The sequence below is a fragment of the Camelus bactrianus genome, chromosome 4, assembly GCF_048773025.1.
Source record: "Camelus bactrianus isolate YW-2024 breed Bactrian camel chromosome 4, ASM4877302v1, whole genome shotgun sequence".
NCBI classification, from domain to species: Eukaryota; Metazoa; Chordata; class Mammalia; order Artiodactyla; family Camelidae; genus Camelus; species Camelus bactrianus.
Genome location: NC_133542.1, coordinates 60,203,726 through 60,223,878, shown reverse-complemented (window position 1 = coordinate 60,223,878; position 20,153 = coordinate 60,203,726). Strand labels below are relative to the sequence as shown.

The window sequence follows — 20,153 nt, the reverse complement described above, 5'->3', positions numbered from 1 at the left end:
AGTCAGCCCTTGTTGAATGAATGATGGGCCTCAGACTCACAGTCTGCCCCCAGGAAGGGAGCAGGGAAAAGGCAGGCCCGTTGGAGCAACTTCAAAGCATCAAGAAGTGCTGTTATGGAGGAGGGGGCGGTGGGCAGGGAACAGGGGTCAGGAAGACCACCCAGAGGCCACAGTGGCTTCTGCTGATGCTGCTCGTGCCCCAGGTGCCGGCAGAAGCCCACTTGGTCTCCAGCTGCCTCCATCCTGCATCTCAGACTTCACAGAGGTTTTATTTTCCCAGCTGTTCTGTCAGGGGAGTCCCGGAGCATACTAAAAGAACAGTGTAAATCTTTCTCTGCTCATCTTCTCAGAAATCTTTTTTAAAAGCAGGATTTTGGAGAGCTGCCATCCTCTTATCCCTCCACCAGGGACTGGCATTTAGCTGTGGAAGTGAGGGGCCCTCCCAGCTCGCCCTTCCTGCTCTGGGAGAGGTTCAGATGTCAGAGTGTCCAGTCCTGTGGCTGAGTGTCCTCGTCCGGCAGCCCCGCCCAGCCAGGGCTCCCCACTGTCCTTGAAAGCTCCGCCCTTGGCCCCTTTGGTCTGTCGAGAGAGACAGAGAGGGAACCGAGGAGTCAGTAGAATCCAGTGCTCTGCAGATGCAGGCAAGCTTGAGGGGACGGGAGAGCTAAGTGCTACCCTCCCCTTTTAGGTATATTGCTGTTTTCTGGTAGTGAACATAATATACCTTCATTCTAGAACATTTGGAAAATACTGAGCAGGAAGGACAAAATAATAATCACCCATAATCCTGCCACCCAGGGAGAAGCGCTGCAGGCATCTTGGTACATTACTCCTCAGTTTCATTTTCTTTTTTTCCCAGTGTGATTTTTTTTCTCTTAACTGAGATCATACTGTAAGATGTGATTTAGTTGCTTTTGACCCCACTTAACATTCAAATATATCACACATTCATGGCATTACTAATGCTTTGGAATGATTGTAAAATGTGATTCTAACAGCAGCATGAACTTTCACATGTGCAGGTATTATATCACTGACCCTAAAGCCCTTGGTTTTGCGGTGCGTTTGCTGGTAATCCCAGTGCTAAGTGACCGTCTCCCGGAAGATGAGGCTTCATTTCACTACAGGTGCATCATGGGAAAGCAATATGGCCGCCCTCAGGGCACGGAGTTTGGGGTCACCTCTCCCTCTGGCTGTATCATTTCCAGGCTAGAAACTGTTGAGCAAAGGTGGTATCTACACTGAAAATTAGTTGCTGTGCCCAAGAAACCCCTTACTAGCTGTGTGGGCAGGTCGTTTCCCTCCTTTTCTTCAGCCGAGTCATGGAACCCCTCCCCCACAAGATCGGATTCCATGAGGATTTAAGGAGATAAAGCAGGTCAGGTACAGAACAGAGTGTCTCATACATAAAGCCATTTATAATTGTTAAGCTACCATGGTTACCAGTATTTTTATTTCTTGACTCTCTTGTCTAGTATTTTATCAGTGTCACCAAGGCCACCCCTAGGCTCCATAAGGGCTCACGTATTCAGCGTACGGTTGTACTCGTGGCTAAGGGAAAGGATACACAGCACAGTGAGCACGGGGAACAGCACGGGGAACAGCACGCGGGGCCAAGTCTGGAGGAAACCAGGCACAAGATTCGGAGTCCTCCCCCTGTGCAGCGCACAGGGTGAGCTTGATTCCTCCGGCTCTGAGTTATGGCAATGCATGTGAAGTCTTGTCTACCAGGGATGCTGGTTAGAGACTCACTGCCAGGGGTCTTTAACTGGTGCTAGGCAGGTAGGCATCTCTGCCTATACCCACATTGCAGAGCCCCCCCCCCCCCCCCCGTTTTGCACAAATAGTCCAGGTGTGGTGAGCCACCCTTATCAATTCAAGAACGGTGGCAATACTCAGAATCCAAGCTCCCAGAGGCTAGCCCAGCAGGCCTTCATAAGAATGCAGTTGTGGGCCTGCTCTGTTAGCTCTTTTCTGCACGGGTATGCTAAGAGGTCCTATTTCTTGTGTTTGGACCACTTCAGGATTGGAGAGGTGGGGTGCTGGGACAGATGCCCTCATTTCCATAGGACAAAACTGAGGGCCAGTAGAGGGAAGAGACCTAGGACCTGGTCTCCTCCTCCATGTGCAGGGTCCTGAGAGGAGGCAAGTTCTGGATAATAGGAGTGTGTCCCTCATTGTGCCCTTCCCTGCTAACTTGTGCATCTGTCTCTCTGTCTGTCTAGGCCCTAAAGGGCTCCAAGAAGCTGGTGCTGTCTGTGTACTCAGCGGGGCGCATCCCTGGCGGCTACGTCACCAACCACATCTACACCTGGGTGGACCCCCAGGGCCGCAGCATCTCCCCGCCCTCGGGCCTGCCCCAGCCCCATGGCAGCACCCTGTGGCAGCACGAGGGTGATCGGAGAAGCACCCTACACCTCCTGCAAGGCGGGGATGAGAAAAAGGTGAGTTGCCCGGCCTTGGCCTCACCAGGCCTCCTGGAGGTGGAGGGCTGGCACAGGTGGGAGGCTGCCCCCCCACCCCATTCTCCTTGCCAAACCCAGAACAGAGAAGCTTCTTAGATGCTGGAAGAAGGAGCTTTGTTCTACTGGGGCTCTGGCCCTCCCCTCTCCCTCAGGTCCCTACTGAAGGGTTTACTTTGCTTTTCCTTTTGACCTGTGCAGCATATATCACAGTGCAGACTAAGCTGCTCCAACGGAGGAGTCCAAATACTATAATTAATTAATATAATGGAGGTACTGGGAATTGAACCCAGGACTGCACTGAGCTATACCCACCATGCCACACCTCCTTATATTGTGATTTAAATAAGCTACGTTTCCCCTGCTCCTCACATAGCGGAGTAAAGGGGACTGTCTAGGCTGGCGGGGCTGCTCTGCTCTCCATCTGCCATCCTCTGGGATACCGCCCCCTTATGCTTGAAGCCTAGTCCCCATCCAGCCTTTTGAGTGGAAAGGGGGACAGAGAAATCTCAGATGATTTACACTAGAGATGATTTAATTTCTCAGTGGTCCAGACCCAGGCACATGGCCAAACGCAGCTGCCAGGATTCCCAGGTCCACAGGGAACCTTTTGCTATGTGGGTCTCAGGTTCTAAGGAACAGAAATGAGAAACAGGTCTTGGTCATTTTCCACAAAGTCAGAATTTACAAGGGTGTAGGCAGCTCCAGAATTGAGGCTGGGGAACTCAGGGTGCAGCCTCCAAGAGGAAAGGGATCCCACCATTTTTATTCTCTTCATCCTTCCCCTCAAGATTCATGTTCCAAGGGAGCACCTGATTGGCTGTTGGAGAGGCGCACTTTGATTGACAGAAACACCACAACTGTGGCCAGTCTGGGAGGGGTTGTAGCCCAAAGCACTATGGTGTGTTATAACCTGAAGAAGAGGCCAGGGGCATCAGTAGATGGCCCTCCAGAGGTTTCCTCCCCAAGACCATGACTGTTTCTTTAAAAAAAATTTAGGAAAGAATGAGATGGTTCCCCTGATGTTTTAAGGTTCACTCCATGCTGTTTGCATTGAGCCCTACGGTTGCTCCTGGGACCAGGAAAGTAATTCCTGCGAGCAGCTCTCTGGTGTTTTAAGACCTTGACACAGCTTGGGGCTTTGAGCCTCTGGAGACTCTTTCTCAGCTCTTCTTTCCTGTCGATAAGACCATAACATTTATTTAATGTGTTTTGTGTTCTTTGCTCAAATGTCAATACTCAGGAAGCGGCAGTGAATTCTGTGCCAGGCGAGAGGCGGCGGGGTAGCCGGTTAGTATGCACTGTCAGAGCCTGCCTGGGCGTCTTCGAGGTGGCCAGGGCAGACTGGTGGCAGAGGTAGGCTCGAACACCCCCACCCCACCAGGCGATGTTGCTCTCTGGCAGTCTTGAGAAAGCAACACAGCATGTGGCGCTGGGTCATTTTCAAGGCCAGCCTTCCAGGGTTGGGCAGAGAACTGGCTTTATCTTTTTCTCAAGCCATTCCCTGTGTAGGGCATGATCTTAGAGTAGTAATTATAGCCAATGAAGAGCTGGCCATGTGCTGGCTTTGTGCTTACAGCATCTTTCTGAATCCTCGTGACTGCCCTGTGGGGTAGGTGTCCTTACCCACATTTTACAGATGCAAAATTAGAGACTCAGAAGGCACTGCAGCACCTAGGACTCATTGAGTGAGCCAGTCCGTACCGGGTGAGCACCCGTGGTGTGCCTGACGCTGTTTCGGGAGGTGGGAATAGAGAAATGGATAAGAGACATGAGGCCCTGCTCTGGGGAAGCTTCCAAGTGATCTTGGAGATCATAGGAGGAATGTGACAATAATCCAGAAATGAGCATAATTGAGCCAGATAAGGTGGTGAAGATTGATGGAAGGAAATAAAATCAGGAGCAAGGATAGAGAGTGATGGGCAGGGAGGCGCTGCTGCAGTTGAGGTGGGCAGGGAGGGCCTCTGCGGTGACGGTGACGACTTCTGAGCTGAGACCCAGGGAGGAAGATGGAGCTGCCATGTAGCGCTCCGGGTGCTGAAAGTGCCGAGCACCAAGGACAGTGCATGAGGCCCTGAGGTGGGAACGAGCTTGGCAACTTCAAGGCTTAGAGAGAAGCCTGTCACTGGGATGGAGTGGATGGGAGGCTTGGAAGGACATAATTTGCCTCCAGGAGTCTTGGAATGACTTATGTAGGAATGCAGAAGGCAGAGGCTGAGAGAATCACACTCCGCTCCGGGGAGGATCCGGGTACCTCAGGAGGCAGGAAATACCCTGGGCCACACCAGAGAGGCCCTCACAGATTTTACAGCTCCAGGCTGAAGCTTCTACACTCCCCTGGGCCTCCTCTTGCTGATACAGTGTGGAACCCCCATTTCCCTGTTGAAGAAAATGTCTCCGGAGGCTCACTTCTGGCTCCTGGCCTGACTCTTCTCTCCAGCGGCCTGGTCTCATCTTCTAATAGTCCAAATAGCCACGACCAGACTCCTGGACTTCCCGTAGGCCAAACCTCCAGAATCCTACCCTTAACCCCAGTGGGGCCACACCTCCTAGGGAAATGAGTTCTCAGGGCAGTAGTGACGCAGAAATCACACATAGCAAAGTTGCCCTTGGAAACCCCCTAAGCTGTCCACCGAAATTGGTTCTGGTGTTGCAGCTCTTGCTAGAAATGCTCTTCTCTACTCTGAAGGCTGAAAACCATCCCATGAGGCTGAAGGAAGGAATGGAAAGGAAGATGGCAGGTAGCTCCTCTGGGAATCAGACCTGTCTGCTCTCAAGTCACCAACACGTTTTCCGAGGCCGACAGACTTGTTCCTCTTTCCAGCTTCTTGTTCTGTGCTGACCCCAGCCTCTGTAGTACAGATGTAGTCTCTGTATGTAATTAACTGGAGCAGATCTGCGGTGGGGGGTTAGCGTCAGTGTGGAAGGGAGAGTGAGACACTGGAGCCAGGCTGCCTGGGTTCAAATCCTGGCTCCATCACTTGTCATCTGTGTGGCCTTGGACAAGTTACATAACCTCTCTGAGCCTTGATCTCCTCTTCTGGAGACTGGAGACTGTGGCAGGGCCTACTACCCCGACTACTACGTGAGGCTCTTGGTTCTGTGCGTTGGTACACCCATAGTGCCTGGGTCAGTGCCTGGCACAGTGTAGTTGCTCAGTATTTATTACATGAATGACTGAATTAAAATGGAGGACCCAGACGCCCCCTACCACCTCCCACCTGGATCACTGGCCCATGAGCAAGTGTCAAGTCTTGTTCCACTGTGGTCTCTCGCTCCCACACAGAGACAAGATGGGACCCAGCTTGGTATAGAGGAGAGGAGGCACTGGGACTGGGTGCAAAGTCTGGTGTATAAGAAAACCCTGCAGTTCTCCCTCTGTGTTTCTCCTTTACATCACACTTACAGTGCTTCTGACACCTGATGTGTGGGTCCTCAGCTTCCATTACTTTGCTGAAGTGACTCACGAAACTCAGGAAAACAGTTTACCTACTGTTTACCAGTTTATTATAAAAGGATATGATAAAGGATACAGATGAACATCCAGATGGAAGAGATGTGTAGGGCAACTAGTGATTGGATAGGAGCTGCTCCAAGGAGGTTGTGACCTTAGGTGAGCCAGTTCCTGGGAGGGACTCAGCCATCAACAGCCAATACTCCAGCCCAGGGGCCCCTCTGAGGACAGGGACCCAGTCAGATTCTCCCCTGAATCTGTGCCCAGCCCAACGCCTGGCACAGAGTTGAGGCCCGGTTAGCGTTTGGACGGAGTACCAGTGATGGCTCACATGTGCATGGCCTGTCCCAGTCTAGGAAGGGGCCCACGTTCTCTCTCTCCCATGAGGATGTCTTCCTCATTCTTCCCAGATCATACCTGCCCAAGCTCAGCCTGATGGCTTGCTTGAGGAACACTGAAGATAATAACAACAGCTGACATTTCACAAGTGCTTCTGCTCTGTCATGACTCTAAGTGCTTCAAGTAGATAAACCCATTCATCACTCACAGCCAGCCAGCAAAGTAGGTGTGATTGTTTCTCCAATTTGATAGATGAGAAAACTGAGGCACAGAGAGGCAGAGTAACTTGCCCAGTGTTACACACCTAGCGAGGTCAATGCCAGGATTAAACTTCGACAGTCTGTCTCCAGTGCCTGCACACATAACCACCAGTGTCACCTCCCAAACACACAGACCTGCATGTGATGGGGGACCAGGGTGGGCCTTGAACCCAGGTCACCTCCAACCTATCCCAGCCCTGGAGCTGCACCGGGGCAAGGAGGGGCTGGGAAGTTGTTCCAAAGTCTGACCTCGTGTCCCCAGTGCCTGCTGTTCCCCAGACTCTGACACTTCTGGGTGACTGCTCACAGGTCCTCCTGTGAGTTCTGTGGGCCTCACGGGTGCTCTGCTTACTAATGCAGTCATCCTGTCTGATGGAGAAACAGGGGGCTGGGTCCAGATCCAGGGGCTGGGGCCACCCCATTGGGCAGCATCGCCTGGCACTGTCCCATGGGGCTGGGCCTCCCTGACATGCCACAGAGTTTCCAGTCTTAGAACCAAATCCTTAAGAGTCATTCTGGGCTCTCTCCTGACAATGGCCTGCCAGCCAGTAGGCGCCAGCTGTGGATGTGTGGCCTTGTCTGGTTTTATCGTGTGCAAAATAGAACCATAATGGCTAACTATTGAGCATTTACTGTGGGCCAGAGACGAGCCTACATTTGTCTCTCAGTTTGAGCCTCTCCCTAGTATCCATATAAGGCAGACACTCTTCATCCTCATTTTATAGGTGAGGTGGTTGAGGCACAGAGAGGTGAAGTAACTTGCCCAGTGTCACACAGCTGGGTCTCCTGCTGGTCAATTTGGACTTGAGTCTGTCCTCTTTAGCACCTCCACCCGACCTCTAGGGAGGTTGAAGAATGAAATGAGATAATAATCGGAAAAGGCTTCTCCTGGTGGCGCAGGGCCCTTCATAACTCTTGGATAAATGATTTTTTGGAATTAGAAAGCTGGTTGGATGGCTTCCCTAACTCTATGACATTTGCCCTCCCCTGATGCCTGCAGGGACCCTCGATCCCTCCCTCTCCTGTGAGTGGTCACACTGTTCTCTCTTGGGGTCCCCAAGAAGAAGACCCCCAGGAAGGCAGGAGGCGCCTGGGGAGGTGGGAGACCCCTGGGTTGGGGGGAGAGCCCCAGGGAGGCAGGAGACCCCTGGAAAGACAGGAGATTCCTGGGGTGGCAGGTGGTGGCACCCTGAACCTAGACTCAGCTTTGATCCTGAGGAGGGTGGATAGAAGTTCAGGGAACCTGGGGAGACCCTGGGGTCTGACAGGCACTCCCTGACTGAGGGGTGTGTAGCCAAGGGTGGCCAGTGGAGGCCAAGAGAGTCCGTGGCCCCCATGGTGTGAAGAACATGTGAAAACCTGGAGTGTCTAGGGTGTTAGCACCAGGGGGTCCCTAGAGGTCATCTCCTCAGTGCCTGCCTTTTACTGCACTTGTAACTGTGACCCAGGGACAGAGAGAGACTTCCCCAAGTCACTCAGCAAGTCACAGGCAGAGGTGGGGCAGAAACCGGAATGTTCCAGGAGGCCCTGCAGGCAGGAGTCGGTGTGCCCTTCAGAGTCCGAGAGGGAGCTCTGCAGCCTGCCATTCCCTGCAGTTCATGGTGCCCTCCAGGCCCTCGAATGCTGTCTCCTCTCCCTCTGCAGGTGAACCTGGTGCTGGGGGACGGCCGGTCCCTGGGCCTCACCATCCGTGGGGGAGCTGAGTATGGCCTGGGCATTTATGTCACTGGTGTGGACCCGGGCTCTGAAGCAGAAAGCAGTGGGCTCAAGGTGAGAGGCCCTGACTCTGTGGGAGGAAGGGGGTGCCGGGCTGCGTGCGTGGGGGTGAGGGAGGGAAAGACCTGTGTGTGGAGCTCTGTGTAACTAATTTCAAGAAGATGTCCCCAGAGCAGTCAGCACCACCCTAAGGATCAATCCCAGCTGGGAGCCCTCCCCTGGCCAGTTCACAGCTCAGAGCGAGCAGCAGGAGCCATCCTCCCACTTCTGCTCCCTGAGTTCTCCTAGCCATCCTCAGAGCGGGGCAGCCTCCCACGTGGTGCTGGGCAGCAGGCCAGCTTGCGCTCTTGGTGGCTGCTGTTTTGCAAACATTGCTGATGGCCTGTGATGGCCCTGGCTTCAGGATTTATTGTGGTACCTGGAGAGGGAAGAGGAGGGAAAGCTGCCGGCTGGGGTGGGGTTGCACCGGGCAGCTCCAGGGCTGGCGTTCGATTCAAGGCAACGGCAGTTATTGAAATAATAGCATTAGTTCCTATTTTAAAGAAGGCGAACTGCATGCCCAGCGTTCGTAATTGACTTCACTCATATCATCTCGTCGATCCTTATGCTGTCCCGTGGGTTAGGTTGTTATTACTTGCATTCTCTGGTTGGAGAAACTGAGGCATGGAGAGGTTAAACGGACTTGCCCAAGGTCACACAGCCAGTGGGTTGCAGAGCAGGATCTGAGCCCAACAGTTTTAAATCCAAAGCCCATGGTCTTAACCGCTACTGTGTACCCGCTGCTGGGAAGGCCCAGGAATTCGCTCAGAGCTTTGGGAGAGGTGACAGTGAGTGAGACTGCCCTCGAGGACACTGGACCCAGGACACAGATCACCTAGATAAATGACAGCATGAGTCTGGGCTAAATCCTGGTGGCAGGGATGCCACGACAGCAGTGAGGTGGAGCAGTAACCCTGGGAACAGGTGGCATTTGAGCCAGGTCCTGTGGGATGAGAGAGGCTGATGGGTAAAGGGGCTGGGCTGCAGGAGTGTCTACTTGAAGGAGCCACGTGGTTTGACCATGTGTGACTAGGTGGGTGACTGGTACATGTGAGGCCTGGTGAACAAATACGAGATGAGGGTGTGTCTTCCAGACAAAGGGCCTTGCATGCCCACTAACGGAGGGGAAGCTGATTCTCTGTGCCCACGAGAAGGCTCGTGGAGGACCCGAGGTGGTCAGGAGACCCCTTGAGCTACATCGTGTTGGGTGAGGCCGGAGAGGCAGAGAGAGGGGGCATCTGTCAGCGTTTCTCAGTAAACACGCGCACTGGGGAGAGCCCGGGGGCTGGAGTCGGGAAGACCGGGCTCAGATCCCAGCTTGGCTGCTGTTGCTTTGGTAGCTGTGTGGCTCGGAGAGTCCCTGTGCCCCTCTGAGCTCCCCTTCCTTCTCCCAGGTAATAACAGTAAATAGCATCTCTTTCTCAGGATGACTAAAAAAGGAAAATATGAGGAACAAACTGACAAAATTAACAATAAAGGTTAAATTTATTGAGTGCCTGTGTTATAGGCTGAATGTGTTCCTCCCAAATTCATTTGTTGAAACCTTAACCCCCAACGTGGTGGTATTGGGAGGTGGGGCCTTTGGGATGCGATTAAATCATGAAGATAGAGCCTCATGAATGAGATTAGGGCCCTTAGAAAAGGTACCCCAGAGAGCTCCCTAGCCCTTTTTCTGCCTTGGAAGGATACAGTGATGTATCCAGCTGTTTGCAGCCCGGAAGAGAGTCCTCACCAGAACCTGACCACACCGGCACCTTGATCTCAGGCATCCAGTCTCCAGCAGCACAAGAAATAAATGTCTGTTGTTAATAAGCTACCCGATCTGTGGTACTTTGTTATACAGCCCAGGCTGACTGAGACAGTTTGCTCTTTCCCAAGTACTTTATGTCATAAAATTACCTAAACCTCACAACACTCCTGTGAAAACAGTTCTTCTGTTAGCCCGCTTTACTGGCCCAGTACCTGGGACTCAGAGAGCTGCACAGCTAGTTAGAGGCAAAGCAGGGATTGCCATCCAGGATTTGAGATTCTGGTTCGAGAACTGTGCTCACAGCCAGGCCAGCTGGGCAGGTGGTAGATGCCCCACGGGTCTAGGTGGTTCTGAAATGCCCTGGGTCTCTGGCTTGCTATGCTCTCAGCCCATAAAGATGGTACCTCGTTGGAACTCCAAAAGGAAATAATATTGTATTCCATATGCAGATTGTATTTAATAAATTTGTTATTTTTAAATTAATTTTAGGCTTACTAAAAAGTTCCAAAGAGTTTACCCATTTATCCTTCATGCAGCTTCCTCTAATGTTAACATCTTATATAACCATGGTGCGTTTGTCAGGACTAAGAAACTAACATTGGTGTAATACTGTTAAACTACAGTTTATTTGGAGTTTGCCAGTTTTCCCACTAAAGCCTCTTTTCCATTCTAGGATACAGTTCAGTTTAGCATAGTACATTGCACTTAGCCTATATGCAGTTTTAATTCCATTTATTTTTCCCCAATATTTCAAAAAAGATTGAAGTCAGTTTCTAAACACTGAGTAAAGTTGTTTTTTTTTTTTTTCTGAATGAATAAGTGAGGAAATTTGGAGGAAGAAAACTGGAGGCAGAGGAAAGAGATAAAGCCGTGGTGAGAGTCTTTCTTAGAATGCTTGCTGTGTGGCATTGCAAACCTAGCTACAGGCAGCACACAGATTTGTGTCTGAGCTTCCTGGCAGCCAACCCAAAGAGGGAAGCAGGTCAGTGACACTTGTAAGATGAAAACAGACCAACTCTGCTTGAGAAGCCTCGTTATTCCCTTCCTGAGGCTTGAGAGCAGTTTTCCACTGGTCCTCGTTAGAGAGGATGTTGTGCGATGACATAAGCAGTGTCTTCGGTGACAGGAAGTGCATGAATAGGTTCCATACTTTGTTGAAGGTGAATACATTCTTATTGAATCCATGTTAAGAGAAAGAAGGAATGTCGGAGAGAGGTGACAGATTCTGGGCAGAGAGGCTTGAGCACCTCTCTGTCCTCTCTCTCTTTCCTCCCACCACTGCCTCGCCCCCATTACTGACAGGTGGTAGCTTCTATTATCATGTTATCCACTTATTAAGCACTTACTACGTCAGGCACTGTGCTAAATGCTTCACATTATCTACTAATGCAGCAGTGTATGAAAAAGGAATGTTCTTATCCCTTTTTGACAGGGGGCAGATTCAGGAGCAACAGTAAGCAGCTTGCCCAATGTCGCCCAGCTAGAATGGCTAGATATGAAGTCTCACCTGCATGTTCCAAGTCCATATTCTTAACCACTGTGTTCCATCCCTTCCAGGGATAATGTAGGTGTTACTGTCACCAGTTTACAGCTGAAGAAACCAAGGCTTATAGAGATAAAGGCCAAATTCTTTCTAATGTAGCTGGGATTTGAACCCAGGCCTGTACCTGCAGGTGGTGGGTCTCCCTGGCTGCCCCTCCTTCCCTTCCTTCCATTTAATCAGCAGGTATTTACCAAGGATTCCTGTGTGCCTGGCACTGTGCTTGCCCTGCAGCTTCTGAGCTAAGCAAGACACACACAGCCTCTGACCTCCTGGAGCTTATTTTCTAGTGGAAAGACAAGGGGGAAAGTTCTACAACTGTTTAATTACAATTGTGATAAATACCAAGACAGTGAAGCACATGGAATCGTGTGTGTCTAACAGGGGTGAATGGCTTTGGTAGTAGATATCGAGGAAGACTTCCTGGAAGAAGAAACATTTCAGTTGAAATTTAAAAGAAGAGAAGAAAATGAATTATGTGAGAGGGGAAAGGAGAATTTCAGGCAGAAAGAACAGCAAATGCTAAGTCCTTGAAGTGGATGCAAGGGAAAACCCGTGTGGCTGAATGCAGAAAGCCAGGCTTGGAGGAAGATGCCAGATGATGCTGTGGAGGCGAACAGCCAGGTTGCACAGAACGTGTACGGCACCCAAGACTGCAGCCGTGAGAAGATGATGCTCGAGATCTTCAGTTATTAATACGGAAGGATGTCCATGGTGTGTTATTAGGTGAGAAACATAGGCTGTCAAATCACATGTCTGTCAGGATCTTGTTCGTATTGTACATGTATGTAAAAATATGCCCAGAGAAACGTCTATACCGACATACACCAAATGCCAACAGTGATTAGCTGGAGGTGGTGAGATTATGGATGATTTTCATTCTATTCTTTCATCCTTATACAGTGTCTGAACAGAGCAAATACTACTTTATAATCACAGAAACAGCAACAACAAGGCGATTTCCATTTTGAAACAAGGCAGAGGAAAAATATTCCATAGAAGTTTTTCTGTTACTTTAGTTTGCTTCTCAGTTGCAGGCAATCAGAGGTTTTATTTGCTCATAAAATGCCTGCCTTCAGTAAAGTCCTTTCTATCTTTTGGTCCCCACTGCAGTAAAGCATTTTATATTCCCTGCCACTATTTTACTTTCCCCTCCAAGGTCCCTTGCATATGCTAACACCTGCCTGCACTCACTTGGGCTTCAAGGACAGATTAATTCTGTTTATTGCCAATGCACTTTCCATAGAAATAGGCATATTGAAATGGAATAAAGGGGCTTGGCTGTGTGGGTAGTGGAGCCAAGAACAGGCTTTATTTGTAAATAGGGCTCCTTGCCACTGTGTGGAGCTTTCCTGGGGTGACAGTGCTCCTTCCGCCTGGCTTCCAGCCGCTCCCTTCGCTCCTGAGGGTCCATGTGAGTCCAGCCAACACTGCTGGGAGGAGACGCTCCTTGGAGGAGGTCGGGCACTTCCCAGCATTTACCCCGGGGGTGGCCCTGTGGAACTTGGAACTGTCCCACCCTCCCAGCAGGAGCCGACTCCCTCTTTGGCATTTATCCTTAGCCTCTCTTGTTCCTTTGCACCTGCCCCCAGCAAACCCCACCAAAGAATGGACCGTAAAACCTTGTTTGTTCCTTTAAGGGCAGCCAGAATTGACTAGCATTTTACAACAGAAGGCTGTTTATTAACCCCTTATTATGAATCAAATACTGTGCTAAACACTTTAGCCACAATCTTCCCAATAGTCTTAAGGTGGGCATTAATAGTGCCATTTAACAGATGAGCAGCTGAGGCTCAGAGAGGTGCAGTGACTTGCTTGAGATCACACAGGGATCTGGCCCTAACTCCTCGGGCCCTTCATGTGCTTTGGTCTGCCACTTCCCTAGCACCCTAACTTGACCAGATATGAAAAGAATGCAGAGAGAGGAAACAAAAGCCACTTAGTCTTCTTAGAAGTCACCAAGCTTCTGAAGCCCAAGGTGGTTGTCCCTGATCCTATTCTGCTCCACGGCCTTCACCCCTGAGGTCACCCCAGGGTGGGAGGCTCATTTCATTTCTGCCAGTGGAAGTAGGAAACCATCTATATGCACAGATCCCAGCCTCCAACCTTCCCATTTTACACATGAGGAAACAGCCCAGAAGGAGGGGAAGGACTGGCTGAGGATTATGAGGACCAGCACAGAGCCCTAGACAGAGCCCCTCCATCATCCAGCAGTTTGACTTTGCCTTCTGACTGTGTCTCTATTCCGAAATAGTTCTACTGGAAGAGAACGCACCCAACAAACGCTCCAAGGCTGTTTCTTGTGTATTCTTGGTGGGAAAGGGTGTGGCTACTACATAATACTTACTTAGTAAGGAGACTTTAAAAGTATTTTTATCTTTGATTGTGGCAGATTTCACAGCAGTCCTAATGAAGATGACAAAAATTACCTCTTAATAGCTATGTAATTCCTAACAGTTAAAAGTCTTAGATAATAAGGGCATGTTGCAAACAGCCCTCTGTAAATTCTACAACTTAGATGAATGGACCAATTTCTTGAAAGATGCAGACTACTAACACTCAAGAAGGAAAAACAGCTGACCTGAAAGTCCTATGTATGTGTCAAAGAAATTGAATTTTAGTTAAAAACTATCCAAAAAGAAAACTCAGGCCCAGAAGCTTTCACTAATAAACTCTAACAAACAATTAAGGAAGAAATATTATGCAATCTCTTCCTGAAAATGCAAGATGAAGGAGTATTTCACAACTCATTTTATGAGGCCAGCCTTGTGTAATACCAAGAGCAAACAAACACATTTCAAGAAAAGAAAACTACAGACCACCATTCTTTATGAGCACAGATGTGAAAATTCACAACAAAATTTTAGCAAAATAAATCCAGCAGTTATAAAAAGGGTACTATACCATGACGAAATGGGTTTTATCCAAGGAATGCAAGGCTGGTTCAACATTTGAAAATCAGTGTTACTAACTTAATGAAGGAGAAAAAATATGTGATCAGAAAAAACATTTAACAAAATTCGGTGTCCACCTATGATAAAACCTCTAACTTCCTTAACTTGATGAAGGGCATTTACACAAACCTACAGCTAACATATTTAATGGTGAACAACTAAATGCTTTCTTCTAAGATTGAAATAGGGCAGAAATGTCTTCTCTCACCACTCTTATGAAGTATCATACTAGAAGTTATAGTCAATGTAATGTCAATAGAAAAAAATAAAAGGCATTCAGATTTGAAAAGAAGAAATAAATCTCTATAGAGACTGATTGTCTACATAGAAAATTCCAAATAATCCTCAAAAAAGCTCCTAGAACTATTAAATGAGTTTAGCAAGGTGGAAGGAGACAAAATCAGCCTACAAAAGTCAATTGCATTTCTATATGCTGACAATGACAACTGGAATTCAGCATTAATAAAAGCAATGCAGTTTGGAGTAGCACCAAAACTTTTTCGGTCTGAATAACAAAATATGTGCTGTGTTTGTATGCAGAATACTCTAAAAAAGTAAATGGAGAGATATACTGTGTTCATGGATAGGAAGACTCATTAAGGTGCCAAGTCTCCCTAATTTGATCTAGATTCAGCACAACCCTGATTCCAATCGCAGCAGGACTTTTTTTTTTGTAGATATTTACAAGCTGACTGTAAGTGTTGTAATGGAAAGGCAAAGAAACTAGAGGAGCTAAAGCAATTTGGAAGCCGGAGACCACTGTTAGAAGACTCACTACTTGATTTCAAGACTTACTTTAAAACCACAGTAAATAAGACAGTGCAGTATTAGTGAAGGACAGACTCATAGATCAGTGGAACAGAGTAGAGTCCAGAAGTAAACCCACACAAACATACTTAACTGATTGTTGGCAAAAGTGCAAAGGTCATTCAATGGAGAAAGGATAGTCCTTTCGACAAATGGTGTTGGAACAATTGGACGTCTATATGCAAACAAATGAACCTCTACCTCAATCTCACATCTTCTATGAAAATTAACTCAAAATAGATCATAGCCCTAAAACTAAAAAATGAAACTGTACTACTTCTACAGGAATACATAGGAGAAAATCCGTGTGGCTTTGGCATTAGACAAAGAATTTTTAGATATGATATCAAGACCCTGGCCCATAAAAGAAAAAATTGACAAAATGGACTTTATGAAAATTAAAAACTTTTGCAATGAAAAATACACTTTTAAGAGGATGAAAAGACACACCACACAGCCTTGGAGAAGTCAATATTTTCTAATCACATTTCTGACAAAGGATTTGTTTTGAGAATGCATAAGGAATTCTCAAAATGGGCAAAAGACCTGGGAAGTAGTTTTGTATGGAAAACTGTTTGCATGTGGTGATGGACACATGAGTCTGTGCATTTGGAGAAACCCATTGAACTATACATACAGAGTGAATTTTGCTGTATATAAATTTTTAAAAATCAACCTGGTTGTGGCAGGGGAGATGGAGGGCAGATTGAGACCAACAGAGACAAAGAAATTTAACTGTATTACAGATGATTCCTGTAAACACACTGAAAGGGAATGGAGAGGGAAGGAGCTGACCTGTGTGATTTTGAAAGACATCGTTTCAACTGATACTAAAGGCAGAGACAAGAGGAACTGGACTCAGATACTGTAGTCCAGTTAGCAAATTTCTTTTTCTCAAAGGATATGAATTAGGGATTCTGAAACTACTTCATTTGTACAGGGTTGAAAAAACAAGTATATTTTAGATGGTGAGAGCCAGGTTTCTCACCCTCAGCGAAAGTTACAAGGAAGGAAAGAATAAACTATGTGGTGCTGGACTAGTCAGAGGTATCAATATGGTCTCATTTACAAAAAAGAACAAAATGTATATGCCCACACACAGATAATAGAAAAATCAATGTAATGTGTATAAATGCATGAGTTAGCACACACAGGTATAATTCCTCACTCTAGCCATTGAGAGGGGTTGTGCCCAATAAAAATGGATACAGCTAGCACCCAGATCTTAGTGTCTAAACGCTGTTCTCCAAATGAAAGGAACCAGGGCTCTTTGCAGGAGTGGTTGATTCCAAGTCTAGGGCAGGGAAGCCTGGGGATCTTTTGGGACCAGAAAGTAAAGATGTGCTACCAGTTCAATCAACCAGTCAATCAGCCTATCAGATGTGTACAGAGCCAACCTGAAAGAGCTCCCCATGGCCACAGGAGAATACGGTAAATACCCATGGGTACCGTATGCCCGTGGATGTACAGTAAATACCCTAATGCAATTACATAAAGAACAGAATAAATAAATCAATGGGAGAGAAGCAACAACTCTTCCTTAAGGAAAAATTCTCGTAAAAAAATAGAAGGAATAAAGATACAGAAAATCACCATTAGAACTTTACATTACAGTAATAGTTGCCGTAGGCAAGACGTACCAGTGGTTGCTGAACAGCAGACAGATGTTTAAACAGAAACAGGATGTTTTTGCATAGTTTCAGAGTATCTCTACCAATATATTTTGTGATAATACGGGGGAAATAATAAGTTTACAGTGGAGAATTCTGGCAGGTACCAACTTAGTCAAGTGTAATACATATTAAGAAAAAAAAGTTAAGACTTTTTTATGTGTTATGTACACATAACACTTACTAGTTGTAGAAAAGTCAAATCATGCCCTGACTCATGTTTGCACTGACCCTGCTTCCTCCCCTGCCCCTGCCCAGCCTGGGGACATGGAGAATGTCAGCAGTTGGCATGTCTTTCCAGACCTTTTTCTATTTGGCCTGTTGTACACACAGTCACTTGGGGACCCTTGATCATTCTGTTCCTTTTATGACTCAACCACCAGCTTCTTAGAAAAGTACTTCCTTTCTCAGTTCAAAACCTGACAACTCTTGAGTTACAAGATTTTATTTAGTTGTTGCCATTTCAGAGTGTTGAGAAGGCCCTCCTCAGTTAGGAGCACAAAAATGTAGCAAAAGTGTATCTTAGCCATCTTATTATCATTTTTTACTATTGCAATTTATTATCCATAAGGTTGTCCTGCTGTCAGAGAGAAAACACAGGAAGGAGAAATGACAAACTGTGCTGAGCATGTCCATTTTCACATCTTGAGCAGAGTTTGGAGAGAGACTTGCTGGCTGAGTGGCAGGGAGGGCAGGCACCCCAGGGCCCACAGGGTCTTTCTTGTGTTGGATCTCTGCAGGCATTCAGGTGGGCCCCAGGTGCTGGCTATCTGGGGACCAGAGCAAGGTGTGTGCAGTGCAACACCTGGATTTGTGTCCCTTGCATGCTCTGGGTGAAAACTGTGTTGAACAAGGAGGATGAGGGTAGAGACAGAAGGCAGCAAAGACTCCTGGTGCCCTAGGTGACATGCTGGCTGAGCATTGGTGAGAGAGACAGTGACAGCGACTATCCACTGAGTGATTATTCCAGGCCAGGCACCCTGCTAAGTGCTTTTTATGTTACACCTTAATGAATCCCTAAACAATTCATGACGTAGATGCTGTATCATTCATTAAAGATGAGCAAATTGCAGCTCAGAGAGGTTGTCACATGTTCAAGATCACACAGCAAGGAAGTGGTGGAACTAGGGTGTAGATGGGCTCCAGAACCTCCTCTGTTAGCCACAAGACCCTATAGCCCTGAGCTTGTGTGATGGAAAAAACAGACTGATGGCCCTTGGCAGCTCGGCACTCAGCCCTCCCTGCTTCTGTGCGGGCTCTCTGCCGGCAGCACAGCTGTGACACCTGCCTACTGTTTCTGCACACTCTGCTCTCGGATTTGGAACCTGGAGGATTCTCCTGACCATTCAGACTATCGTTTAAGCAAAAGTATGGTGAAAATGGCAGAAGGTATGGCAGTGTGAGAGGTAATAATAATAATAATAATAATAATAATAATAATAATAATAATAATAATAATAAATTATAATGGAAGGAAGGAAGTTAGGGCAGACGAGTCTTCTAGTATTTCTAATTGATGGTAATAATCATAGGAATCACCAGCATTTGGGAAGTGCTCTGTCTGTGCCAACCAGGGTGCTTAGTGAGTGCTGTTCCTGCATTGAGTCATTTAATTCTCCCAGCAACCCTGTGAGAAGGCAATAGAATCATCCTCATTTTAGAGGTGGGCAACCAAGACCCAGAGAGGTTAAGTGATATGCCCAAGGTCACACAGCAGAGGAGCTGGGATTGGAACTCAGGCAGGTCTGGAGCTTAGTCACAGAAGTCCTGTTCCCACTGCTTCCTCCCCTCACAGCCTCTCCTCTGGTCAACCCCCAATGGTTCTTACAGAACTTAGAGGGTTGTCCCCTTGCAAAGTGGTTATCAGGCAAACTGGGCAGCTTGAGCTTACTGCCCCCTGGAGGTGAGGGGGGAGTGAATAATTCTTTACTTGGGGTTGTGTCTGTGTGTATGCAGTGTGTGTGTTTGTCTACACAACAACAGCACAGAAGCACTAGTATCCTCTGACCACTCCCAGCCCGGTCCTGTCCACAGGGAGTCATCTTGTTCTGCCCTCATCGCAGTCCCGCGCAGAGGTACTGATTGTTATCATCCCATTTTCTGGATGAAGAGACTGAAGCTCAGTGAGGTTAAACAGCTTGCCACAAAGCGTGCCCTTCGCTGGCAGAGAACTGGCAGTTCAGTTGCAGGGCTCTCCGAGGCCACGTACTCACCTCTGCTGCCAACTGGATGGCTGAGCACGGAAGTCAGAATGTCTCCGATTGGTAACACGGGTCATTAAATTTTGCGTGGGGAAAGGCTTTGTCCATGTGTCTGTGCCTCCACATCCAGTGCTCTTTCCACTCCCGAGGACAGCAAATAATCTACATCTTGCGTGCCAGCACCGTTTAATTAGTGTGGCTGCAGAAGTGTTTGTACTTGGGTGTTTGCAACTGGGCTCTGCCAGAAAGAATATCTAGCTTAGCTCAGGCTCTCTAGTAGGGACTGCCGGGCAGGAAGGGGGACCTGGGGCCCAGATGATTGGATGTCTGCCAACTCTGTGTGAGAACGTGGGCCTAGCTTGACTTTTAAGATTACTTAAATAAGAATTTGTGACTAAAGCTGTACTTCAGCAAGAAAGTATTATTTGGGGAGAACTAATAACAGTGGTGGCCACTTCTCATGCCCACTGTGTGCCAGGCACTACGAGTCATTACCAGGCAGTGTCACATGGTGGTTAAATGGAGACACTTTGGAGTCAAAATTACCAGCTGTATTACTTTCTCTCCTTGGACTCGGTTTCCCCATCTGTAAAGCTGAAAAATAGTATCTTTAGCAACTTTGTGAGAATGTGGCCAGAGAATCTCTATAAAGCACTTATGGATATAAGTATTCACAACACACTGGCTTTAAAAAATTATTTCTGGTTTTTGGTATAACCCTGAAAGATAAATAGCACTGGTTCTGCTTGTGGATGAGAAAAATGAGGCTCAGAAAGTGGGAGTGATTGGCCCAAGGTCACATTCCACGAAGGGGCTGGACAAGGTCACAGGCCTGGCTCTCTCCTCTCATGCCCAGCCATGTGGTTTCCGCTGTGGAGCCTGATTCCCTGGTGAAAGGTCAGTCTGGCGTTGCCCCTCCAGGATGGAATAAGCCCAGGCTGTTCCTTCAGTTGCTCCCTGG

The 20,153-nt window shown here is 47.9% G+C and overlaps 1 protein-coding gene across 7 annotated transcripts in view; it reads left to right on the top strand.

Annotated features, from left to right (window-relative positions):
- The window catches only part of WHRN (whirlin), an 80,085-nt gene that overhangs the window by 22,030 nt on the left and 37,902 nt on the right, over positions 1-20,153 (top strand). For 6 of the 7 annotated variants that reach the window (XM_074362077.1, XM_074362079.1, XM_074362075.1 and 3 more), the window contains exons 2-3: positions 2,226-2,444; positions 8,160-8,285. In XM_074362077.1, coding sequence (XP_074218178.1) covers positions 2,226-2,444; positions 8,160-8,285 — 345 coding nt within the window. The remainder of the gene's footprint in view (positions 1-2,225; positions 2,445-8,159; positions 8,286-20,153) is intronic. The other variant, XM_074362080.1, reaches the window with a different exon arrangement.